At 50.3% G+C, this 26,328-nt stretch overlaps 4 protein-coding genes across 8 annotated transcripts in view; 2 read left to right on the top strand and 2 right to left on the bottom strand.

Annotated features, from left to right (window-relative positions):
• CBL (Cbl proto-oncogene) overlaps positions 1-26,328 on the bottom strand; it is a 377,716-nt gene that overhangs the window by 254,279 nt on the left and 97,109 nt on the right. Inside the window, exon 16 of the transcript XR_008993515.1 lies at positions 12,834-13,015. The gene's annotated coding sequence lies outside the window, so the exon portion shown is untranslated. The remainder of the gene's footprint in view (positions 1-12,833; positions 13,016-26,328) is intronic.
• On the top strand, positions 134-5,588 carry MFRP (membrane frizzled-related protein). 4 transcript variants are annotated; one of them, XM_036920038.2, is made up of 13 exons: positions 134-324; positions 449-551; positions 656-769; positions 967-1,024; positions 1,156-1,369; positions 1,773-1,903; positions 2,020-2,145; positions 2,369-2,445; positions 2,794-2,942; positions 3,441-3,571; positions 3,717-3,848; positions 4,367-4,494; positions 4,600-5,588. In XM_036920038.2, exons 2-13 carry the CDS (start codon positions 519-521, stop codon positions 4,822-4,824), a joined length of 1,518 nt encoding a protein of 505 aa, XP_036775933.2. In that variant the 5' UTR covers positions 134-324; positions 449-518; the 3' UTR covers positions 4,825-5,588. The 4 variants fall into 4 exon arrangements, with proteins under 4 accessions (XP_036775933.2, XP_036775930.2, XP_057347134.1 ...); XM_036920035.2 differs by having other exon boundaries at positions 890-1,024; XM_057491151.1 differs by having other exon boundaries at positions 656-1,024.
• Positions 5,390-7,444, top strand: C1QTNF5 (C1q and TNF related 5). 2 transcript variants are annotated; one of them, XM_036920033.2, is made up of 3 exons: positions 5,390-5,522; positions 5,870-6,127; positions 6,533-7,444. In XM_036920033.2, exons 2-3 carry the CDS (start codon positions 5,914-5,916, stop codon positions 7,048-7,050), a joined length of 732 nt encoding a protein of 243 aa, XP_036775928.1. In that variant the 5' UTR covers positions 5,390-5,522; positions 5,870-5,913; the 3' UTR covers positions 7,051-7,444. The 2 variants fall into 2 exon arrangements, with proteins under 2 accessions (XP_036775928.1, XP_036775927.1); XM_036920032.2 differs by having other exon boundaries at positions 5,417-5,594.
• Positions 9,049-11,255, bottom strand: RNF26 (ring finger protein 26). The gene has a single exon (XM_036920031.2). The coding sequence runs from the start codon at positions 11,237-11,239 to the stop codon at positions 9,938-9,940; it is 1,302 nt and encodes a 433-aa protein (XP_036775926.1). The 5' UTR covers positions 11,240-11,255; the 3' UTR covers positions 9,049-9,937.

Genomic DNA, 26,328 nt, shown 5'->3' with positions numbered 1-26,328 from the left:
AAGGACCGCTGCCCTGCGCCAGGGTCTTGACCTCAGCATCCTCAGCTGAGCTGGATTAAGGGACTATTTCATGCCTTTGCGAATTCCTTCTGGCTGCTACCCCTTCCCCCACACAAAGCAGCCAGTAGCCAGAACCCGTCTGCCAAGAGCAGCCTGTTCCCTCAGGGAGCAGAGGCTGCCCTTTGATAGGGGGTTTGGGGTCAGGGAGTGGGCCTTCGGGGGTCTTAGACTGTCACAGGGAATCCAGAAAGCCATGCAGAGCCTTGAGCCATGAAGGACTGCTCAGATATCATCCTCTGTGTGGAGGCGACAGAGCTGAGCAAGGTAAGGGTCACCAGGACCACCTGCTCAAGCCCCAGATGCCTGCCCAGGGCTGGCAGTGCCCAGTGGACACACCTGCCCAGCAGTGTTGCCACGGGCCTTCGGTCCTCAACTCTCTCCCTTTCAGAGTGAGTTCTGCAACCCTGCATTTGAGCCCGAGTCAGGGCCAACTTGCTCCACCCCGGTCTTCCAGGAGGATGCCAGCTGCAGCACCCGAGCTCCCTGGCACGGTAACCATCTCAGGGGTGACCTGGGAGCAGGAGAGAGAGGCCCAGGGGCTGAGAGCAGCGTGAGGGACGCCCAAGGGAAGGGGCTCTCAAAATTCCACCCACAGGTCGGCGTCCCCGAGGGCTGCAGCCAGACTGCCACTTCTCCTGGCTGTGTGTCCTCCTGCTGGCCAGCCTGCTGCTCCTGCTGCTCGGGCTTCTGGTGGCCATCATCCTGGCCCGTAAGTATCCGGGCTCTGCCTGGGAGAAGGGCTTCAGAATGGGACTCCAGGAGCTGCTCTGTCCGTCCACCACCAAGGACCCAGCTCCTCTGAATTCCACTCCCGTCATCCCACCCCAAGAGTTGCAGGCTACCCCGCCATCCAGGGCCTCCTATCATCCGCTGCCTGCCCACGGCCTCACCACCACTGCCCCGCAGGCAACTGGGAGCCCTAAAGGACAGCAGGAGGCAGGCATGAGCCCCACACCACAGTCCAGTGAGTACTCAAGGCAGATCTTCCTGGAGAAAGGTCTGAGCTGGCAGGAGCGGGGGGCCAGGAAGAGGTGCCTATGAAATGAAAGGGTCTCTCTCCTTTTAACCTCTGAACTGTAACCTCCATCTCTGCAGCCTGTGGGGGCCTCCTTCCTGGCCCAAGGGGCTTCCTCAGCAGCCCCAACTACCCAGACCCTTACCCACCCAATGCTCACTGCGTGTGGCATATCCAGGTGGCCACAGACCATGCAATACAGCTCAAGATTGAAGCTCTCAGCATGGAGAGTGTGGCCTCCTGTCTTTTTGACCGCTTGGAAATCTCCCCCGAACCAGAAGGCCCCCTTCTCCGGTAGGTCCCTCTGCCCCCAGGAGATCCACCCCTGTTCTGAACCACTGTCTGGAGGGCAGAACGAGGGAGCTGTAGTGGGAAGGGCTGAACTGGGAGGAAACTGAGAGACTTGACCTCTGGGCCCACCATCTTCCTGGATGACCTTGGGAAGGGCACTTCTCTCTGACCTCAGTTTCCAAATCTGTAAAATGGAGCTCCCACCTATCTTCCCCGTGTATAAATGCTGCAGGGATGGCTGCACAGGTGCTGGGAAGGTTGAAGCTCCCCTGGGAACGAAGGGAGCCTTTTTGACCCAGCATCACCAGGTCAGGGCTTGAGGAAGAGGCACTGCAGGGCATGGGCAGGCTCCACTTGGCTGGCCCTGAGCTCGGTGCCTCCACCGCCCCCAACTGGCTTCTTGCAGAGTGTGTGGGAGGGTGCCTCCCCCCACACTCAACACCAACACCAGCCACCTCCGCGTGGCCTTCGTCTCCGACAGCAGTGTGCAAGGATTCGGTTTCCAGGCCCGGTACCAGGCTGTGGCTCCTGGGCACGGTGGGTGCTCTCCCACCGTGCCCCCAACTCCCTGCCAAGTGTCCACCCCACTCCCCTCAGACACTCCCAAAGGGGTGGAGGTCTGGGGGTCTCTGAACGGCGATGCCCGCCCCCAGGGAGCTGTGCTCACGACGAGTTCCCCTGCGACCAGCTCGCCTGCCTGCTCCCGGACTCGGTGTGTGACGGTTTTACCAACTGCGCGGACGGCAGCGACGAGAGCGGCTGCAGGGCCGAGTCTGCGGGTACGGGCCCCACCAGGCCCGGGAGGGAACTGGCTTCAGCCCTCTGACCCCCGTTGAGCTTGGGCTCCCCAGCTCTGGCCCCGCCCCAAACCTGCCTGGTCATTCTTCCAGCCCGGAACTTGGTTCCCCAAGGGCCTGGCCAAGACTCTTCCCAGTGGGCACTGTGGGCCCTGTCGGGAAGGCGGAGACCCGGCAAACTCATGTGCCCTCGGCCTCTCCACAGGGTGTGGGGGGAACCTGACTGGGCTCCAGGGCAGGTTCTCCGCTCCCAGCTACCTGCAGCAGTACCCCCACCAGCAGGTAAGGCCGCGCTCCGTGGGGGGGACCGTGTGGCACACGTAGGTCAGTGTGACTGGGAACACCGAGGGAGACACTGCCTTGTCCTTGGGAAGGTCAGAGACCAAGCAGGCAAGAAGGGAACATTATTAAGAGCCTACTAGGTTCCTGGATGTTCCCGGGCTGGGGAAACATCTTTGAGACCAGACAAGTTCAAAGCCCCCTCCAGCACGTTGAGAGCTCTGTGGGCAGCGCCACCCACTCCCCACCTAGCCTGCAGCCCAGAGGAAGCCCTTCTGGAGCTCAGCCTGGCTGCCCAGATTGGGACAGGAGAAGGAACCCGTGAATGACTCCACCTGTGCCCACCCCCAGCTTTGCACCTGGCATATCTCGGTGCCTGCAGGCCATGGCATAGAGCTTCAGTTCCACGACTTCAGCCTGGAAGCTCAGCACGAGTGCAAGTCTGACTACGTGGAGGTGTATGAGACCATCGACTCAGGGGCCCTTGGCCTCCTGGGCAGGTATCAGTAGAGCCTGGGACACGCCGAGGATAAACTCCAGCCTCCATGTCTAGCAGCCACGGCTTCCTAGAAATTCGCCCCGCACATTCCCTGGCTTCGTTTTCTTCTGCTACTCCAAGCGAAAGGTCTCCACCATCTTGTTCAAAAAAGCTCAAAGCCCATGCTCCTTACGTGGCCTTTCTCCACCAGGTCCTTTCCCAAGCCTCTGCCCAGCCAGTTCCTCCTGCCCCGCAGGCTCCTTTCCCACTTCCCCCACGACCTTCCCTGCTTTCTCCCATCTCAGAGTGGCTCAAGGTCAAACCATCTGTCTAATCCTTGGTACACTGCACATCTGTGTCTTCCTGCCAGGCTCTAAGCTCCATGCATCAGCATCAGCGGCCATTCCTCCCATCCCCTCGGGCCTCACCTGGAGCACCCAGCCGGGTGTGGCTTGTGGGAGGCCTCAGGGCACCCTCCATCAGCCCCTGCCGTGCCCAGGACTGCTCTCTGCTTTGGCAGGTTCTGCGGAGCAGAGCCACCCCCTCGCCTCGTCTCTTCGCACCACCAACTGGCTGTGCTTTTTAGGACAGATCATGGCATCAGCAGTGGGGGCTTCTCAGCCACCTACCAGGCCCTCAATGCCACAGACAGTAGGTGCCCCTGGGTGAGTGGGTTTGGGCAGTGGAGGCGCCGCCAAGAGAATGAGGAAAGGCCCTGGACCCTGGTCAGTGCATCATGAAGGCAGTGCAGGTCCAGGCATGTGCCAGGGCACTGCCATGCTCCCGTTGCCTACAGACTCCTGTGGGCCTGGAGTGTTCTCCTGCCAGGACGGAGGGTGTAAGAGTCTGCAGTGGATGTGTGACGCATGGAGGGACTGCACGGATAACAGTGCTGACAACTGCAGCAGCCCCTGGCTTCCTGCCCCAGGTGAGAAGCCTGCCCCAGAGCGCCGGGGTCAAGGCCTGCAGGCCTGCGCAGGCTGGGGACCCATTCATAGAAACCCTGCAGGCACACTTCACACTATCCTGGTTCTGGGATCACTCTCTCCCCATGGTGGCAAGAGCACTGCATGTTCCCCCCAAGGGAAGTGGGAATCTGGCAACCAATGGTTGGGGCTTCAAGAACCAGCCTAGCGTTGTCACACAGAGAGTCCACAACCTGCCTCAAAGATGAAGATGAGAGCAGGGCAGTTCCTTCCGGACGTCCAGCGGCCCCTGCCAGTGCTGGTACCCCCATGCTCCCTGGGATCAGCGAGGTGCCTGCCTGATGTCCAGGGCTGCTGACACTTGGAGCAGGCTCTCGGGGACAAGGAATCTGAAATATGTGTAAAGCATCTTCCGCGTCACCTCCTTCGCTTCTCACAACAACCCCTGTCTGACCCATACAGAGCAATTAGGTGACTTGTCCCAGGTCCCCACAATGACCCTCCCCTCCCACCCCTGCAGAGCTGGCCTGTGAGCCTGTCCAGGTGGAGATGTGCATCGGCCTGAGCTACAACACCACGGCCTTCCCTAACATCTGGGTGGGCATGGCCACCCAGGAGGAGGTGGTGGAGGTCCTCAGAGGTTACAAGGTGCTTTAGGCAGAGGCAAGAGGGCCACCCACTCCCCCCCACCTCTGGGAAATGGAGGGAACCTGGGGAGCAGGGTGCCTGAGCGCTGATCTCTTCCTCCCACAGAGCCTAACAAGTCTGCCCTGCTACCAGAATTTCCGGAGGCTCCTCTGCGGGCTGCTTGTGCCCCACTGCACCCCGCTAGGCAGTGTCCTTCTCCCTTGCCGTTCCGTCTGCCAGGAGGCAGAGCGCCAGTGCCAGTCTGGCCTGGCACTACTGGGCACCCCGTGGCCCTTCAACTGCAACAGGCTGCCTGAGGCGGCTGGCCTGGAGGCCTGTGCCCATCCCTGACCCTGAAGCGGGCCCCTGCCCTCTGCCTGCCTATCTTCCTTTGCTTATCAGGCTGGCAGGCAGGGAGGGGGGCAAAGGAAAGGGGACCTGCATGGACTCCACCCTGTGCCCTTGACAATCTTCCCACCTCACTGCTGTCCCTGATTTCCTGTCTCCTGCCCTCCCCCTCTCCATCTGCTTGTTTGGATTCTCTATCACCCACCTTCTGACTTTTTTTATTTATTCATTAAAAATGTATTGAGTGCTGAATAATGTGGCTGGTGCTGTGCTGCTGTTCTAAGTCCTGGGGATCCGTTTGTCTCTCTGTCTCTAGGATTTTCCACCCCAGTTCTCGGCTTATTCTTGCCCTGGACCAGAGGCCCGTCCTCGGCCCCTGTCGCTGCATCCTCCCTCCTTCAGGCTCCTGGGAGCAGTAGGTGCCCTGAGCGTCTGCTTCTCACAGTGGTGCCGCTCTGTGGCGGGCCCAACTCTCCCCTTCCTTTCTCCTCCCAAACCTTGGCCGGCCGCCGGGCGACACCACGAGTTATTTCCCTATTTCCCGGCCTGGAGCTCTTGGCCCCTGAACAACTGGTTTCCTCTTGGAGTCTGGGAGGAGCAGCGCGGAGCCGGCAGGGAGCGAACGGGGACCAGGGGGACGCGGAGGGCAGGGGGCGCCCCGTGGAGAGAAGCGCAGGGGCGGAAGCAGGGGTCACTGGAGGGTCGGGGCAGCGAGCGCCCGGAGGGAGGCCCCCGAGAGCGCAGGCGGCCCGGGGAGCCGGGGAGCCGGAGGGGTGAGTCTGGCGGAGGGAGGAGGGGGAACGGGCTGGGGGAGGGGACTGTGGGAAAGTCTGGGCGCGGGCGTGGGGAGGGGTGGGCGGCCTCTCGTTTCCCCCTCGGCTGTGCGCTCAGGTCCTCGGGTCTGGGGGCGCCCCCTTCTCCGACCCCCGCGGCCGCTCAGCCTCGGGGCCTGGCAGCGGGGCGGGGACCGCCTCGGCCGCGCTGGGGTGGGAAGCGAGGCAGGTCCCAGGGTTCTGGGGTCGCGACTCCTGTCCCGCCTGGCCCACAGACTGCGAGAGGACCCCCGGCGTTCGGACGCCCCGTGCCAACGCCATGAGGCCGCTCCTCGCCCTGCTGCTCCTGGGCCTGGCGGCCGGCTCGGCCCCACTCAACGACAACAAGATCCCCAGCCTGTGCCTGGGGCACCCCGGCCTTCCCGGCACGCCGGGCCACCATGGCAGCCAGGGCCTGCCGGGCCGCGACGGCCGCGACGGCCGCGACGGCGCGCCCGGAACTCCGGGGGAGAAAGGCGAGGGCGGTAGGCCGGGTAAGAAGGCACCTGGGCTGCCGTCCGGGGAGCTCGGCGCAGGCCGTGTCCTGCTCCTGCTCTGCAGGGCTTTAGGGGCCCGGGACCCCCGCCAGGGGGCGACTCCCATCCCCAACCTTTCCCGCTGGGCCCCGAGAGCGCGGGTGGGGGGGGAGAGAGTGACTCACGGGCGGCAGCCAGAGCCCTTGGGACTGGGACCCTCTAACCAGCTCCGCAGAGCTGCCTCAGCCCTGCAGGGGAGGGGGCAGCGGGCCTGCAGCGCAGGGCGGCACGGGCCGCGGAAGTGACGGCGGGGTGGGTGCTTAGAGAGGCTGCAGGAGGGTCCCTAGAGTGTCCCCCCGCGCACCCCGCTGCGGGGGAACCCGGCCGCCACACTCACCCTAACCGCCCCCTTTGCCCCCTCAGGGCTCCCGGGGCCCCGCGGGGAGCCCGGGCCGCGCGGAGAGGCCGGGCCCGTGGGGGCGACCGGGCCTGCGGGGGAGTGCTCCGTGCCTCCGCGCTCCGCCTTCAGCGCCAAGCGCTCCGAGAGCCGCGTGCCTCCGCCGTCGGACGCGCCCCTCCCCTTCGACCGCGTGCTGGTGAACGAGCAGGGCCATTACGACGCCACCACCGGCAAGTTCACCTGCCAGGTGCCGGGGGTCTACTACTTCGCGGTGCACGCCACCGTCTACCGGGCTAGCCTGCAGTTCGATCTGGTCAAGAATGGCGAGTCCATCGCCTCTTTCTTCCAGTTTTTTGGGGGATGGCCTAAGCCGGCCTCGCTTTCCGGGGGCGCCATGGTGAGGCTGGAGCCCGAGGACCAGGTGTGGGTGCAGGTGGGCGTGGGTGATTACATTGGCATCTATGCCAGCATCAAGACAGACAGCACCTTCTCTGGATTTCTGGTGTATTCTGACTGGCACAGCTCCCCTGTCTTTGCTTGATGCCCGCTCGCAAGTGAGCTCACGAGCTCTCACTCCTCGGGGAGGAGGGTGTGACACTGACGGCCACACCATCCGGGAGGGCTGGCCCCCCTGGAACGTTGTGAATGACTACGGAGGTGGGGCGGGGGCCTCCCTGTCCTGCTGCTGGCAGGGAGTGGAGCAGAGGCGTCTGAGGTCAGGGCTGGCAGCACGGGGCAGTGGCTGGATTTCTGCCCAGACCCAGAGGAGTGCACTGTGCTGGCAGGGGTAGTCCCCCAGTTGCTCTGGCCCAGGACCCCAAAGTGGGGTGCTCTCTTCCTAGTCCTATGCTTCTCTGGATCCTCCCTTGTCCCTCCTGCTCCTGGGCCCTTTTCACAGAGATCAACCGTCCAATAAAACTGAAAGAAACCTCCGACCAACTCAGCCTCTCTTAGCCCTGATTCTAAGGATAGTAGGAGGGAGTTGGGGGAGAAGGGGAAGATGGAGGGTGTTCAGGCAGAAGGGAGGGCTCTTGGGATGGATAAGCTATGAGGCAGGCCCAGGTGAACCGGAGGCCAGTGCCACAGAGCTTCCCCCTCAGCTGTGTAGGTTGTGAACAGGACTGCCAGTCTGAGGAGGGTGCCCTCCTGGCATGGGACCCTGGATACCTTTTTCTAACTTCAGTATGTCATTCCTGCCCTGATCAACAGAAAGGAGACTGAGATTCGCATCTGTGACTGCTCTGGCTGCTTGCCTGGTCCCTAGATGACTGCAAAGCTATTTCTCTATCCCTGTGCCAGGAAGCAGTGTCCCTGGGTGTCCAGAGATAAGTAGTTTCTGAGATGACCACAAGGGGGTGGCCCCAGCTCCAGAATGCAGAAGGACCCAGGGTAGTTTAAGCTCCTGATTACTAGATGGTTAGGTGGGGGAGGCAGGGTACTGAAGTCTGCCAATGAAATTCCAGAGGTGGGGTGGCCGAGGGAAAAAGGGGTTCTCTGCTCCCAGCTCAGGAAGTTTATCTTCTCCCATAAAATGTTTATCCTCACATTAAACAGACTAGAAAGAACCAAGCCTCCCCTTGCCTAGCTTCCTCCACAGGGTTGGGGGAAGGGAAGAAAAGGCTTCCCGCAGGCCTCCCAGCCCCACGGCGGACCTGGGGAGCTTCCCTGGTGTGCTGGGCATAGCCTGGGTGGGCCGCGCCACCAAGTCTGAGGCTAGCCACAAAGCCCCTGCGCGGCCCTCCTCCCCTGACCAGAAACCAGCGTTGTCCCCACCCCCAAGCGATGACTAACAAACCAGGGCCGTGAGGCCCACAGAGAGCTCGGCCCCCCAACCCAAGATAAGGTGGGGGGGCTCTCCTCGGTGTCTTCCTGACCTACCCCTTTTCCCACCTCCCCCACCCCTTTCCAGAAGGTTCCTGGCATTATGCTCCTAGATTTAACATACAATTATAGGGGAGTGGCCCCCTTCTCTCTTGCTGGTCATGTGAGGGCAGATATGACCAAATGAGAACGGAGCCATTTCAGTAAGCTAGAAACTCGTCTCAGGCGCCCTGGGCTTCAGGTCCCAGGTCTCCACCAGGAGGCCGTGCAGCCATACTTCAGCCAATCACAGACCCCTCTGTGTCCAGACAGAAAGGCTAGCACCAGCCCCTCCAGAGGTCAGAGGGTAGGCTGGACTCCAGGCAGCAGGGACCCCAAGTGCCCTGCTGGGAAGAGCGGCAGCCGAGGAAAAGCTGGGAAGGCTGACCGGTGGGGTGAGAAAGCTGACACATCTCTCTCCTAGGGCTTCATTCCCACAGAAGACGGAAAAGGGAAAGGCAGGGCTTTCCAAAGGCCATGTGTGAAAGGCACAAGTCAGAGGGGATGAAAGCCCATCCAGCCACACCAGGGGCTCTCGGCAGGCACAGTTCCTTAGCTCCTCCCGACCGGGTCCTCAACAGACCACCCCTGTGACGCCAGCAAGACCGAAGGGCCCTGCTGCAGCGTGTCAACCTGACCAACGGCTCACCCATGCAAGGATGCACACAGAGGCTGTCACTGCTGTTGACGGAACTTTATTTACTGGAAACTGGGCCAGACAGACCCCTCAGGGAGCTGCATGCCCCTAGACGCTGGCCCCTTGTGTATCTGGTCCCTAGTGAAATGTGCCGTCTGCCTTCCCCAAGGCCAGGGGAGACAAACAGAAGGGGAATGTCATTTCTCTGCTGTGGGGAGCGAAAGGGTTATGGGTAGAAGTCTGGTGATCCCTCCTGAGGCTCCCAGGGGAGCTGGTGTGCCAGAGGCTACATGGTCCCAAAGCTAGGGGCACCCCGCCCCACCTGCCCAGAGGCAGACCCTCGTAGGCCAGCTGTCGGAGCAGGCTGGGAGAGAGCCTCCTAAGATCATGACAGGTAAAAGTGGCAGCTTTAGGGCACCTGAATGATACCACCCCCAAAGCCTACCAGCACAGGCGCTTGGGCTGAAAGCAAAGGTTCCAGATAATTCTAAGGCCCAAGCTGCTAAAACACCCAAGTAACACTAATGTGTTGTGGCTGCAGAAGCTGGGGAAGAAGTGGGGAGGGAGCAGGGAGAAGACTTGCAAACCCCCAACAGAAAAACCCAAAGCAGAGAGCGAGCCCTGGAAGCTGGCATTTGGGTGGGCCCTGGCAGGCTGGACGGGGGTCCACAGTGAACAGTCTCAGGGCCTTACACAGTGGGACACTCATCACAGGACCCACTGGGTTAGGAAAAGCTGTTGCCCTGCCCCCACCCGTCACTCTTCCAGAATATCCCACCTCAATGTCCTGGATCTATGGCTTGGAGGCTTGGCATGGCAGCTATGGGGGCAGGAAGGGATTCAGGCCAGAAACCAGAGGTCAGGTGTTAATGCTGTCCTGGTACAGGTGGCTGCATGGAGCATGGACGATGGACAGGCAGGGAGGGGGTCTTCAGAGGTAGACGTTGAGGGTCTGCAGAATGCCCCGGCGGCAGAGCGGGCAGTTGCGGTGGTAGATGGGGTGGCGCATCAGGATTTCCGTGCAGGCCTGGCACAGGCACAGGTGTCGACAGGGCAGAAGCAGCACCGTCTTGCTCTGGTCCTGGCAGATGACACATTTCTTCCGCTCCTCTTGCTCCTTCAGCAACTTCCACGGGTCTTGCCCAGCTACAGGCTCCTCCTCATTGAGCCTCTCCCGGCCCCGGGCAGTTGTCGCTCTGGCCAACCTGACCAACTCCTCTTCAGCCTCAGATCTGGGCCCTGCTTCAGGAAGAGGGTCCTGGCGCCAGGTCCTGGCTGAGGGCACCCTCCTAGGGCCACCTTGAGGGGCCCCAGGTGCCCCTCCTCGGTTTGGCCAGCTTGCCAGCTGCAGGCTGCGGCTCCAGACTCGACGCCAGGCCTCCAGGCCCAGTACTAGGCGAGAGAGCCGCACAACATCCTCACGGAGCCGATGGTAGGATGGCCAGGCATGGAGCTGACTGAGTACCTGGGTAGCCAGCCTCAGGATGAGGTCGGGGTGCAACACAGTCACCGTCACTGCCAGCATGCAAGCCAGCAGCACCAGGCCAGTGAGATTGACGAGCACAAAGCTGGCCAGGAGGCGGGCAGCTGAGGCAAGGAGCTCCAGGGCTAGCTGGCAGGGGGTCCAGAGAAGGATGGCCATGGCCACAGCACTGCTGGAAATATGTGCTAGGAAGGCGGCCACCACATCCGTCATCCTCCACAGTGGCCCCATCACTGCATCCCAAAGAGCCAGCACCAGGGAGAAGAGGTTCTGAGTGCCAATGAGGCAGATGTTGACCAGGCTGTTGACCACATAGGCCACCAGGCTCATGGCGATGGCACAGATGTCACAGGCCTGGCGCAGCAGAGCATGGCCATTGGAGACCACATTGAGGACACCTCGGTGCAGTATCTCCCGGCTCCTCAGCGCCCCGTGAGAGGCCAGGTGCCCCAGAAGCTTTAGGCTCTCCAGTCCGGAGCAGCAGCTGTACAGCAAGGTACACAAGGCCTGCAAGCCCCCAAAGGTGAACCGGACCAAGGCTTCAATCAAGGCCAGCAGTGAAAGCAGGACTCCGCGGCCCAAGTGCAGAAGACTAGTCAGTACCGTGTGTGGCAGGTTATAGATGAAGGCCAGCAGCCACGCCAGGGAAGCCAGAAGGGAGGACACCAGCAGGAAGTTGAGGTCCAACACGAAGGTCAGCAGGTCCAGCACCAGGCCCATCCCATTCACTACCAGGTACACAGCCTCCATGATAGGGATGTGGAAGTTAGTCCAAAAGGAAGTCTGGCTTAAGGGGTCAGGGACTAATTTGAAAGGGAAATGAACAGTCTCCAACCCAGGGATAATCAAGAATCTGAGGAAGAAATGGGTTAGAGAAAGTGGAGGCTCAGTGTTGGAAAACGGGGCCAGATGCCAGTCCAGGAATCCCCTTTTTGAAGGCAGACTGTTTGGGAGGAAAGACGCCAAACATCCTCAAGTGGAGGTGAGAGCGGGTTGGATTAGAGGGCTCAGCTCTGGAAGCCTAGTGGTGGCGAGCCACAGCCTGGCAGTGGGTCAGACCGAGAGGAGACCGGGAAGAGATGGGATCGGGCCGGGGCCGGGTGGGGCGGCGCAAGCTGGGCGCGGGCTCGCGGTCCAGCTACGCAGGTGCCCCTGTCCCCGCCCGGCCCCCGTCCTCTGGGCTCGCGGCCCTTTGCGTCCAAAGGGAGAGTGGGTAAGAATACCAGCCTCAGCAAACCCCAGGCGCGGCCTCTCCTCCTCTGGGCGCCGCCATCTTGTCTGCGAAGGGGTGGGGAAAAAGGCGTGGCACAGAGGGAGGGCGACGAACTCTGGCCAATTGTTGAGGGGCAATCCCAGGAAACGTCGAGCATTCATTGGTCCGTTCGAACGGCGCCCAAACATATTTACTCTCCAAAGGAAGGAACGGGGACAGATTGAAATCCCCGCCCCTTCGAGGCGGGGATTGGTTAGTTACCTCGCAGAGGCGGAATATGCCCTCCTAGCCCCGCCCGCTAAAGGTGTGGATTTAGACTGCGCCAAATACGGGCGCTGTTCTTTCTCAGGACCTTGGGGCGTGAGCTTTATAGGTGCCAGCTGGCGGCTATTGCCTCTGAGCTGTAATCGCACCTCTTCCTCAGACTCGCTGCCTCGTCCTCTATTCATTCATTCATTCATTCGTTTATTCTATCAGTTACTGGGGATACAAATGCATTGGGAACACAAAAAGTGTTTAAGAAGGTGCATGCTCTCAAACAGTTCCCAAGGGGACACAGATTGTTACCGGGAGATTCCCAAACTCCTATTTTAATTTCCTCAAGCTCCCTCATCCTCAGGGGATTACTTCATTGCCCTTGAGAAAAGGAGGCCACAGACCGGAAACAGCGCACTCTCTTACACAAGCCCCTATTACTTTGTTTACTAGAAGACTCTAGTTAGATATCGACTCCCTGGAGGCTCCAGGTTTCTCAAGGAGTTGTACTTTTCTTTAATACTCAAGTAATATACAAATATATTTCGGACCCCAACCCATATATATTGGAAGTCTGGTGTTCTCTATTAATTATCAAAGACAAATTCAAAAGTTTTGTTTTTATGGCATTGTGGATGCTATAACCTCAATCTCCCCATCAAGCATTCAGTAAAATCTGTGTTGTTGCCCTGGTTTTAGAGTTAGACTTTTTTTTCCCTCTTTGATTTAATTTTGCTCTTTATTTATGCAAATCATTGACAGGATCTCAAAGTCAAAACTTAATAAAAAGGTACATTCGTAGATTTGCTTTCATCCTTCCCCCTTCACTCTATTCCCTCCCAGTACCACACAGGGCCGCACAAATCACACACATACCAAACATTCCTTGGTCCATCAGAATCCAGGGTTTGGCACTGGTAGAGCAGAATCCATAACTCTAAACATCAGTTCTGGTAATAACACCGTTCAGGCCCAGAGAAGCTCCTCTCCACATCTTATAACCCATTTCCTGGAAGCTTGAGGTGACAGTGTCCAGATGCCTCAAAGATCTGTGGTTTCTGTGGGGTAGGGAGGATTTGAGCAGTTAAGCACTTAGGTGAGAAAAGAAATACATTAATTAACTTTTCTTCCTGTTCTAACACGTAGTTTCAGAAGTACTGAGAATAGTGAAATATTTACAATAATGATTGAGGAACATTTGTAATATTCATTCATATTTTTTTAAATGTGCATAATGTAAGTCTAGATGAAACATGAAACATGCATGCATACTTAACTTTTTTTAGGCCTTTTTTGACATAAGGACTGGAATAGAGCAACTTACAATTTTAGGCTTTGGCCTTGATTCAGAATATTATTGAGAGCAAGTCCATGATAATGGGACTGATATAGTTAATAAAGTTAAAGGTGAACAGGTCATTTTTTTAAACCAAAAATCCAGAAGCATTTTCTGTGCCATGCACCTCGAATGGCACATAGTTGAACTTGTTGCTAGACATGACCTCAATTGTGCTGATCATGAAAGCATTCTTTAGAACAATGAAAGGATTATATATATTAATATTTTCTAGATCTGCCCAAAGATGAAACATCTTGGAAAAATGCATCTCACATTTGACCTTACACCACTCTTGGACACATGATAGAAATGCTGCCTAAATGCTCTTAATGAGGTTTAATTTAGACAAAATACTCAAAGAATTTGAAGAGCTAAGCAAAAGAATGGAAGATGCTCAACAACAAATCACGGTCTCAAGTAGAAAATGAAATTACATTTGTTTTTTGGTATCATTAATACACAATCACATGAGCAACATTGTGGTTACATATCCCATGATGAAATTACTTTTGAATATGCATTAGCCAAAGGTGTTTGAGATGGACTATTGCTTAATATTAATAACATTGACAAAAGTTTAACCAAAAAATCTAAATTTGACTATTTTAGTTTGTTTATTTGCAATTGGTGAACCAATATTGATGCATTGTTACTATTAACTGAAGTCCATAGTTTATATCAGGGTTCACTCTGTGTTGTACATCGTATGAGTTTTGACAAATGCGCAATGCCATGTGTCTACCATTACAGTGATATGGAATATTTTCATGGCTCCAAATATCCCCTGTGCTCTTTCTTCTCTCCACCCCCACCCGCAGCCATCACCGATCTTTTTATGCTGTCTCCTTTTTATAGAATGTCATATTCTTTTCCAGAATGTCGTATCATTGGAAACATAGAGTACATAGCCTTTTCAAATTAGCTTCTTTTACTTAGTAATATGCATTTAGGGGTCCTCCATGTCTTTTTGTTGCTTTTTCTGTGCAGATTTGCTTTCATCCTGTCCCCTTCACTCTATTCCCTCCCAGTACCTCCCAGTACACAGGGCCCCTCAAATCACAAACATACCAAACATTCCTTGGTCCATCAGAATCCAAAAACTCATTTGTTTTGATCCCTGAATAATACTGCCATTATATGGATGTACCTATCAATTTGTTTATCCATTTACCTATTGAAGGATATCTTAGTTGATTCCACGTTTTTGCAATTATGAGTAGAGCTGGAATAAACATTCATGCGCAGGTTTTTGGATGGGCATTAGGTTTCAACTCATTTCAGAAAATGCCAAGTAGAATGACTTGCTGGATCATTTGGTAAGGGTATCTTTAGTTTTGTTAGAAACTGCCAAACTGTCTTTCAAAGTGGCTATACTATTTGGCATTCCCACCAGCAATTCCCAACATCTCTGTTGCTCCACACCCTCTCCAGCATTTGATGCTAGTGTTTCAGATTTCAGCCATCCTAATAGGTGTGTAGTAACATCTCATTGCTGTTTTAATTTACAACTCTCCCATGACAAATGTTGTTGGTGTCTTCTCATATGGGTATTTGCTATATATCCATCTTCCTTGGCGAGGTGTCTGTTTAGGTTTTTTGACCATTTTTTAATTAGGTTCTTTGTTTTCTTATTGTTGAGTTTAAGAGTTCGTTGTATATTTTGGATACCAGTTCATTATTAGATGTGTTTTGCAAATATTTTCTCCCAGTCCGTGACTTATCTTTTCAATCTCTTAACAGCATCTTTCACAAAACAGAAGTTTTGAATTTTAATGAAGTCCAAGTTATATCAATTTTTTCTTTCATGGATCATGGCAAAAAGTCATCACCAAGATGACTTAGATTTTTCTCCGATGGTATCTAGCAGTTTTATAATTTTACGTTTTACATTTATATTTATGAAAGTGAATTAATTTTTAGGAAATATACAAGGTCTGTGTCTAGATTAATTCTTTTGCATGTGACTGTCCAGTTCTTTTACTTGCAAAGTGGTTAAATAATTTCTTTTAAATTTTAAAATATTTTCTAAATCTGAAGAATCCACACTCTAATAAACTATAAAGGAACAAATCTTGATAGTATACTCTGTTTACAAGGCTCTGGAGAAACAGTCACTCTCATATGCTGCTCATAGGAAGGCAGAATGTCACCAGCCCAGTGGAGATGAGTTTAACAATATCTACAGTAATTACACTTGCATTATTACAAAGCTGCAGTAAGCAAGACATAGACATAGACATCCATCAAGACCAATGAATGGAATAGAAAGCCCAGATATAAATTCTTGCATATATGGTCAAATGATTTTCTATAAGGGTGCCCACACCACTCAATGGCAAAAGGACAATCTTCCCAAATGGTGTTGGAAAAACTGGATATGCAGGTGCAAAAGCATGAATTTAGATCCTTATCTTATCTTAAATCATAATATAAAAATTAACTCGAAATGGAATAAAGATCTAAACATAAGACCCAAAACTATAAAATTCCTAGAAGAACACATAGAGGAAAATCATCATGACATTTAATTTGGCAATAATTTCTTGGATATGACACCAAAAGCATAGGCAACAAAAGAAAAAATAAACAAATAGGACTATATCAAATGAGGAGGCTTTTGTGCATCAAGCAGCACAATCAACAGAGTTGTGGGGACAACCAACAGAGCAGGAGTAAGTATTTGCAGATCATGTATTTAGTGAGGGTTGCTGTCTGGAATGTGAGGAGAGCTCCCACCACTCAACAACAGGAAATCAAATAGCCCAATTGGGGATGGGCTGTGGACTTGAATGGACATTTCTCCAGGGATGATGTATGTCTGGCCAGCAGGCATATGGGGGATGCTTGGTGTCCCTGGTCATCAGTGAGGTGCTAGTAGGGCTGAGGTATTGGCAAGGATGTAGGGATGTTGGAGCCCTGTGCACTGTTGGTGGAATTGTGGAGTGATGCACACACATTCTACAGTGAGTGCTATACAGTGGAGCTGCTATAGAAAACAAGCTGGAAAAAAATAAAAATAGAACTACCATTGATTCAGCAACCCACTCCTGGGTGTATTATCCAACAGAATTGAAAGCAGGATCCCAAAGACATATTTGTACACCCAGGTTCATAGCAGCCTTAAGAAAGAAAGAAATATTGCCATTTGCCACAGTATGCATGGACCTAGAGGGTAGTAGGCTAAATGAAATACGCCAGGCAGAGAAAGACAAATACCATATGATTCCACCTATATGTGGAATCTAAAGACAAAACAAATGAACAAAACATAAACAGACCCATAAACACAGAGAAGAGACTGATGGCTACCATGGGGGAGGGGCTGTGGTGGGTGGGTGGGTGAAACAGGTGAACGGGATAAAGAGGCACAAAAATCTCAATTATAATATGTTAGTCAGCATAGAGAATATAGTCAATAACACTGTAATATCTTTCTCTGTTGGCAGACAGTAACTACATTTGTTGGGATGAGCATTTAATGATATAGATAAATGATGAATTACTATGTTGTATACTTGAAACCAATATAATATTGGATATCAACTATACTTCAATAAAAAGACAATAAAAGGAGGCTAAACAACGTGCTACTAACCAACCAATGGGCCAATGAAGGAATCAAAGGGAAAATAAAAAAGTACCTGCAGACAAATGAAAACAGAAACACAACAGTTCAAAAGTTTTGGGATGTGGCAAAAGCAGTTTGTAGTAATATAGACCTATCTCAAGAAACATGAAAAATCTCAAATAAACAATCTAAACTTACACCTGAAGAAACTAGAAAAAGAAAAAACAAAGCTGATAAATCTTTAGCCAGGCTCATAAAGAAAAAAGAAAGGACTCAAATAAAGGCAGAAATGAAAAAGGAGATGTTGCAATTGATACCACAGAAATACAACAGATAATAAGATAATTCTATAAAAAATCATATGCCAACAAACTGGAAACCTATACAAAAATGGATAAATGCCTAGAATCATAAAATCTTTCAGAGTCAGGAGGAAATAGAAAATCTGAACATCCTAATTACTTATAATGGAATTGAACTGATAATCAAAGAACTCCCAACTAACACAAATACAGGACTAGATGGCTTCACAGATGAATTCTACCAAACATTTAAAGAACGTTTTTGCCTTCTTGTTTAAAGAAGAGTTAATATCTTACCTTCCCAAACTATTCCAGAAAATAGCAGAGGAAGGAATGCTTCCAAATTCATTCTACAAAGCCAGCATTACCCTGATACCAAAAAAAGACAAAGACACTACAAAAAAAGAAAAGTACAGACCAATGTCTTTGACAAACATAGATGCAAAATCCTCAACAAAATATAAGCAAACTGAATTTTAAAATACATTGAAAGGACCCATCACCATGATGAAGTGGGATTTGTCCCAGGGTTGCAAGGGTGGGTCCGTAGCTGCAAATCAATCAACATAGTACACCACATTAACAAAAAGAAGGATAAAAACCTTATGATCATCTCAGTAGGTGAAGAAAAAAAACATTCAACAAAATTCAGTATCCATCCATGATAAAACTCTCAACAAAGTGGGTCAAGAGGGAACATACCTCAACATAATAAAGACCATATATGACAAACTGACAGATAACATCATACTCAATGGTGAAAAGCTGAAAGCTTTTCCTCTAAGATCAGGAGCAAGACAAGGATGCCCACTCTCACTATTTCTATTCAACATAGTACTGGAAGTTCTTGCCACAGCAATCGGACAAGAAAAGGAGCATCTAAATATAAAAGGCATCCAAATTGGTAAGAAAGAAGTAAAATTCCCACTATTTACACAAATGACATGTTAATATATACAGAAAGCCCTTAGAATTACACCAAAAATCTGTCAGAACTAATAAATGAATTCAGAAAAGTTACAGGATACAAAATCAATGTACAGAAATTAGTTGCATTTATAAGTACTATAATGAACTAGTAGAAAGAGAAATTAAGAAAACAATCCTATTTATAATTGCATTGAAAAGAATAAAATACCCAGGAATAAATTTAACCAAGGCTGTGAAAGACATGTATTCTGAAAACAATAAGACACTGATGAAAGAAATTGAAGATGACACAAATAAATAGAAAGACATACCATACTTGTGGACTGGAAGGATTAATATTAAAATGTATATATACTACCCAAAGCAGTCTATGGATTCACTGCAATCCTTATCAAAATACCAATGGCATTTTTCACAGAACTAGAACTAATAATCTTAAAATTTGTATGGGACCCCAAAAGACCTCAAATAGCCCAAATACTCTCTTGAAAGAAGAAAAATGCTGGAGGTATTACCCTATACTACAAAGCTATGAAAATCAAAACAGTATGGTAGTGGAACAAAAATAGACACATAAATCAATGGAACAGAATAGAGACCCCAGAAATAATCCCATGCTTACATGGTCAGTTAATCTATGTCAAAGGAGGCAAAAATATACAACAAAGAAAAGACAGGGTAGCCAATAAACGGTGTTGGAGAAATTGGACAGCTACATGCAAAAGATGAAACTGGATCATTTCTTATACCATACACAAAAATAAACTCAAAATGGATTAAAGACCTAAGTGTAAGAGCTGAAATCATATAAACTCCTAAAAGAAAAAATGGGCAGTAAATTCTTAGACACTGGCATTAGCATTTTTTTCTGGATATGTCTCCCCAGGCAAGAGAAACAAAATCAAAAATAAACAAGTGAGACTATATTAAACTAACAATCTTCTGCACAGCAAAGGAATCCATCAACAAAATGAAAAGGCAACCTACTAGGGAGAATATGTTTGTAAATGATATATCCAATAAGGGATGAATATCCACACTATATAAAGAACTCATACAACTCAACACCAAAAAAACAAATAACCCAATTGAAAAATAGGCAGAGGATCTATATAGACATTTTTCCAAAGAAGATACACAAATGACCAACAGATGCACAAAAAGATGCTCAACCTCACTAGTCATCAAAGAAATGCAAATCGAAACCACAATTATCTCACACCTGTCAGAATGGCTAATATCAAAAAGACAAGAAATAACAAGTGTTGGTGAGGACATGGAGAAAAGTACTTTTGGCGGGGATTTAAACTGGTGTAGCCACTATGGAAAACAGTATGGAGGGCCCTCAAAAACTTTAAAACAGAAATACCATACCATCCAGTAATTCCACTTCTGGGTATTTATCTAAAGAAAATAAAAAAGCTAATTCAAGAAAATATACGCACACATGTTTATTGCAGCATTGTTTACAACAGCCAAAATATGCAAGCAACCTAAATACCCGTTAACAGATGAATGGAGCAAGATGAGGCGGCACATACACACAAGGGAATATTACTCAGCCATAAAAAAGAATGAAATCTGATTAGCACAAGTAATGTAGGGTGGTCATGGGGAAGGCAGGATAGCACAGAGCAGTCAAGTAGTGACTCTCTAGCATCTTACTACACTGATGGACAGTGACTGCAATGGGGTGTGTGTGGGGACTTGATAATATGGGTGAATGCAGTAACCACAATGTTGCTCATGTGAAACCTTCATAAGATGGTATATCAATGATTCCTTAATTTAAAAAATGCTATAAATAAATGAAATCTTGCCATTTTTGACAACATGGATGGACCTAGAGGGTATTATGCTAAGTGGAATAAGTCAGAGAAAGACAAATACCATGATTTTGCTTACATGTAAAACCTAAAAAACAAAACACTCAGAAACAGACTCATAAATACAAGGATCAAATTGGTAGTTGCCAGAGGGGAGGGAGGGGGGAGGATAGGCAAAACAGATGAAAGGAATCAAAGGGTACAAACTTCCAGTTATAAAATAAGTAAATCACAGGGATGAAAATAGGGAATATAGTCAATAATACTGCAGTGACGCTGTATGGTGACAGCTGGTAACACACTTAACATGGTTAACATTTCACAGTGTATATAATGTCAAGTCACTATATTGTACACCTGAAACCAGTATATTATGTCCACTAGATTTCAGTAAGAATTTTCTAAAAAAAACTGGTTCAGGCCAGGACCCCCAGGGGATGATAAAGTACATATTACTGATGTGGTATTCCAGCCTGGGGTGCATAAACATAATTTAAACTAAGGATACATCCAACAAATCCAAACTGATAAATATGAAAGACAAAGCCTGCAGAGATGTTTCAGATTAAAGAATAGCAATGACAGCTGGGGATAAATACAATAGAGGATTCTGGGCTGTGTCCTGTACTGGAGGGAAAAACAAATACCACAATGGACATTACTGGGACTCTTGTCAAACCAGAATAGGATTACAGATTAGAAATGTTTTGAATCAATTTAAATCTTTAAGAATGGCAACTTATATTGTGGTTATATAAGAAAATATCCTTAAGAAACACTGAAGTATTAAGTGACCTAGGGACATGATGTATACAATCTACTCATGATTCATTAAAGAATAATTATACATATGTAATACACACATATGTCAAATAACATTTTTTAAATTAAAAATGTAGTAAAAACTCTCATTTAGAGAGAATAATAAAGCAGAAAAATGTGGCAAAATATTAACAATCTCAGACACTAGGTAAAGGATAAACAAGGGCTATATGATCCTTGCAACTTTTCTTACTGAAATCATTTCAAAACAGAGTTAAATATATACATACAAAAACTAAAACAAGGAAATAAAAATGTTTGTATGACCATAAAAGATTCACATGCAGATAATCCCCAAACTAATTTCTATAGTAACTGTCTTCTGGCCAACATCAAGTTACAGTCTCAATTGGAGAGATTTGAAGAAATGTAGCAACATACAGTTCTTTGGGGTTTGCTTTATAATACCTCACCATTGAAGAATTTGAATAAAGTCAAAACAAGAAACACCAAATGCATGTAGACATTGCTTTAAGAGATGGTGGAAATTAAATGTAAATGATAACAATTTATATGATGAAAAAATATTTTTAGTATTTTCTGGGATAAAATATTGATTATATGTAACTCCTTTATAATGTTTGGACATGACATACAACATTTATGATTCAATTCTGATCTAAGTATTTTAAAACATCAATAATTATTTCAGTGTAGAGCATATTTTTTCAAAATTGAAATTAATTTTTAAGCAGCTAAGACCAATAACTCAGGAAAGGTCAATTAATTTGGCATTACTGGCAATAGAATATGCATTATGAGAAAAATTTTATTATAAGAACATAATTAGGGATTTTGCCAAAATAAAGATAAGAAAAATTAACTTAATGGGATAAATACATAATTTATGAGTTGTAGATGACTTTATTATCCAAACCAAACAGTGCTGGCCCAGCATGAGATTACCCAAGCATGTGCAATAGTAATTAAGGTAATTTATCTTGGATAGTTTGTTGATTTTAGTCATACAAAAACCATAGCTTTACATATTTTTTAATTTTGTCAATATAAAGTATATTTGTCAAGGTAAGAGAATAGAGCATATTTAACAGTTAGCTTTCAAATAAGGCAAATATTTCAGCATATGGTGTATGCTCTGAACTGGCCACACAAATATTGGGGTTGGACCTGTTCCTTCCATCCCTCTTTAGGTAACTCTTTTTATTTGGTTTGGGTCCTTTCATTGTTTCTATTTGAGAGTATAAATATAGACATGTAATAAAACATCCATTCTTTCTTACATAAAAGGTAGCATTCTCTGTATGGCATTCTATGCCTAGTTTCTTGATTTAAAATTATATTCTGGAAATCACTCCCTATTAGCACACAGAGATCACCCTTATTCTTTTCACAGCTGCACAGCACTCCTCTGCGAGGATCAGTTTATTTCAGGATTGTCTACAGGGGACCAGAAAGTGCTGCGTGTGGCTTCAGGTTGACATGGGAAGGGCAGAGGCTGCCAAGAGGCTCTCAGTCATGTGCAGATGACGTCAGGACAGCAGCCCCTCTTCACGCTTATCTTTCATTCTAGTGCAGGTCTCTTGGGACCAGATGCCTCGGCATATTGCAAGTTAAAATAATGTGGGGCATTTGGTTCTGTCCCTCTGGGGCCTGAACTCTGATGGACCTAAAACCGTTTCTGGATGCTCCCCTGCAGCTCTAGATAATTGATCCCGCTTTATAAATCCTTAGCCATCTGGCCTGATCCCTCACTAAACTCATTCCTTCCCTACAAGGGGGAAGTCAGGGAATGGCCACTGCTAGTGGCCTCCTGCACGTAGCATGCTATGTCACACTGCAAACAGTTCACGCCACCCCCCATTTACCTGATTATCTACCACTATCTCTTAAAATGAAGTTGGATGTCAACTCTTCCAGGAAGCCTTCTTTGACTGCCTCAAGCTGGGATAAGTAACTGTGTTATGTGCATATGTGCACCCTAGTACTTGGCATGTTGTACTATAATTGCTTACTTGTCTGTCCCTTTCTCTGGAGCACATGGCCTGGCTCTCAAGCACATGGACCTTGTTTAGTTATCATCCTATCTCCAGGCCCCTGCTTAGCCCCTGACACGCAGTATCCTAGCTCAGCATGAGACAGAGAAGCAAACCACCACAATGCCCTTTTCCTTCCCATCAAACCCTCTCTGGTCACATGTCACCTCTATTTTTACCGCAGTGCTGTCATCGCTCAGGATGAATTGAAATGAGACCCAACAGTCAGGCTTCCAACTCATTAATCCTGCTCTTCAGTCCCCCATCCTCCCACCTACTCTGTACAAGTCAAACTAGGGGCACCAGGGGGCGCTCTTAGGCAAAGACGAAATAGGCCATTGTAAAACTAAATTCCAGTTTCATCACACCATATTGCCATTGCTCAAGAACCTGCAGTGGCTCCCCATTCCCTGACTCCCCCTCCTCTGCCCAAGCTCTCACATACATGTCCATTCTACCCTGTCAAATTTCTTATTGGCTATGTACCACCCTTTAGGGTGTACCAGCTGTTTGCATTAGGGTGGTGCCAGTGGGCAGCAGTAGGTGGCTAACCAGAGCTTTAGCACTCAAGCCACTCCGAATAGACATTCAATGGGAATGAAAGGAGTGGGCTTGCTATGCAAATACAATGTCAGGCCGTGTTAACTAGCTCCCTGTCAGTCCTACCTTTTAGTCAAATGGAGGCTCTGAAACTCTTCTTAAACAGAAATTCTGTAGTTGTCACATATGTACCCCTTTCTTCAGTCTCATCCCTCTCTCTTTGCTTGCGGCACTTGGCCTGCTCGCAGTGATCTATCCTAACTCCTCCCTTAGCTCAACCTGACTTTTCACTGAAGCCTCTACACTTCGGAAAGACTTCCTGGCTAGTGCAGGCAGAGGTCCACACTGGTGCTCCCTTTCTGAATCCCGGCTGCATTTCCTGTTTATATCACATAATTCAGTGGTAGTCAACCCGCTACTTTCATTTCCATTATATGTTTACTTAATTCCACTGTAAGCTATTACAGGTATAGTGCTCAGATTTGGAGTTTGGTTTAAATTTTAGTTTCTTGGGGTGGTCAGAAAGTTCTAGAACCAGACAGTGGTGATGGTTGGATAATGTGAATATCTTTAATGCCACTGAATTGTACACTTAAAATGGCTAAAAGGGCAAATTGTATGCTCTGTGCATTTTACCACAATACAAAAATAGTGGTTCTATCATTTACAGCCTGTGTGACTTTAGGTCATGTAACTCTTTGTGCTTGTTTCCTCATTTTTTTGCTGCAAATATCAAGACAAATATTGGTGATGAAAATGACCCTTAAGTGAAACGTTAAGTTGTAAAGCACTGTACACATGTTAGATACGAGCAGCTTCTTTCCTCGTGTGAGCATTCATTCACAGCCCCTCTGAATAGCCACTGGTTCTAACCCTTGCCCACCATCAGCTGATTAAGCGGTAGGGCTGCTCAAAGCCACCAGTTCCTCCATGGGGTTTACAGCAGAGGGTTTGACGCCCAAGTTGAACATGTGATGGGATGCGAAAGGAAGTCCGGGGCTTTTCTCTGACTCCAAACCCTGTTTTCTCACTTTGCAATTTTTCTTGAAGCCCCAGCCACTGGGTGCGTCCAGAAGAGAGGGCATTTGCCTGCCCTCTTCTCTTCCTCCTTTCTCTCTTCCCTCCTCCAAGATCAGCTTTGGCAACTGGGGTGGGGATCACAGGCCTGGGGGACAGTGGAAAAAGGCTCATTTTCTCCAGGGCTCTTCCTGGATTGCTCACAGCTTTGTGTGGAAGGGAATATAAAATGCAGAAGTGGCCGTAGGGGAGGCAGGGCCAAGGGACCAGAGCTTGGTATCCCTGGGTTTCCCACAGGCTCGTCTCCTCTCTGTAGACTAGCTGGCCTTTCCGCAGGGACAACTCAAAGTCAACGCTCAACAGCTCCCTGGGGACCTCCTCCCCCTGGGTGGTGAGGAGCGGATGTGAACTCATCCGCAGGGGAGAGGTGTAAACTCCCCGCATCCTGCTCCCTTGCCCTCTGCATCCCCCACCCACCCCCATGCTTCACTCTCCAAACTTAGGGGGAAGGAGGGAGTGGGAAGGGGGTTAGGCCTGCAGGAGCCCAGAGGATTGAGACCCAGCTTTGAGGCAGGACGCTCCATTATCACAGCGGACAGAACCAAGGCGGGACCCAGAAACTCCCGCGCTGAAGTCCTGGCTGGAAGGTCCCACTCCTCCCTTGGTCAGAGGTCACTGCGCCCGCGGGCAGCCCCTAGGCGCTCCCCGTGCAGCCTCGGCCCTCTCCCAACTCCCTCTCGACTCCCGCCGCCCCTTTGCTGCGGACTGAATCCGGCTGCAGTCCCGGCCGGGTGACCGGATTCGAGAGCCCCAGGGTCCCCCGCCCAAGCCCCTCCCCGGCCGCAGGCGCCGCCTGAGCATTTATGGTAATGTTTGGGTTGGTGTGAGCGAGGCCGGATGCCCCGCCTCCCCGAGGCCTCTCCCGGGCAAAAGCTGGGGAGCCGGGGCTCCGGGACGTCCGGCGGGATCCCTTCGCCTGAGGTCCCGGGTTCCAAGGGCTGCCCGCGTGGAAAGGCCCCTGGAGTCGGAGGGGACGAGTGACAGTCCCGGGCCTGAGGGCTCATCAGGGCTGGAGGCTAGGATGGAACCGCTGTGACCCCTTCGGTATACCCCACCCACTCCCCCCCTCCGGCTTACTGGTCCCCAGTCCCCAGGAGGAGTCCGTGTGCATCCACGCCCTTTCTCCTCTCCCCCCACTGGCACAGACAGGGCTGAGGGGAGGCCAGCAGCTCCCAGGGGAGTCGCCGGAATGCTGGGAGCCTGGGAACGGACCCTGCAGTCCCTGGGAAAGCCAGGCTGCGGGAATCCCACCCACAGCCCCCTCCCCAAGATGAGCTGCCGGATGCCGGAGACCCCAGGCCCCAGCAGGGGGCTTTGTGAGAGTGGAAACCACCCCCTTGTTCAAATCCCAGCTCGGCCCGACCCCCCGAGTTCAGTGGGCCATCTGCGACGAAGACACTCCCTCCCCCGCGCAGCGCCTGCCCTGCCTGCTTGGACATAATCCTGGCCATTGTGCCACTCCCCCCTCCCCCCGCTCCCTTCTCTGGACCCCAGCACAATGGGGCCTTTGCCGCCTCCAGCACTCAGGGTGGAGATGAACTCACGGTTTTTCAAAGTTTAAAAATACTTGTCCCACCCCCAAGTCACCCTCCTCCTCTTCCAGGAGTTTCTAGGGTGCACCTCACCCCAGGCTGCACCTCCTTCCTTCTGCCCTGGGTCAGGTGCAAAGGACATAAATGAGACTATGTCCGGCCAGGATAGGGGCTGCTTCCCCCCATTCAATCTCTCCCCCGACTTCTTCCACCCAGCCCCCCAGTTTCCGGCTTCCTGGCCTGATGATGTCCTCAGCAGCAACTGCCCACCACCCCTCCTTCGTTTTTCACTTCCTAAGCCGTCTCCTCCTAACTCAGACCCCCATTCTGGAAAGTCTCCTACAGCCCCTCCAGAGACCCAGACTAGACCCTATCTTGCGGCCAGGCCAGGGGGTTCCCCAGCCTCCGTAATTGCCAAGGTTGCTGGGCCTCCGCACCCCA

The sequence above is a fragment of the Manis pentadactyla genome, chromosome 13 (assembly GCF_030020395.1).
Source record: "Manis pentadactyla isolate mManPen7 chromosome 13, mManPen7.hap1, whole genome shotgun sequence".
NCBI lineage: Eukaryota > Metazoa > Chordata > Mammalia > Pholidota > Manidae > Manis > Manis pentadactyla.
Note: the sequence above shows the minus strand (reverse complement) of the source record. Positions and strands in the feature narration are given on the sequence as shown.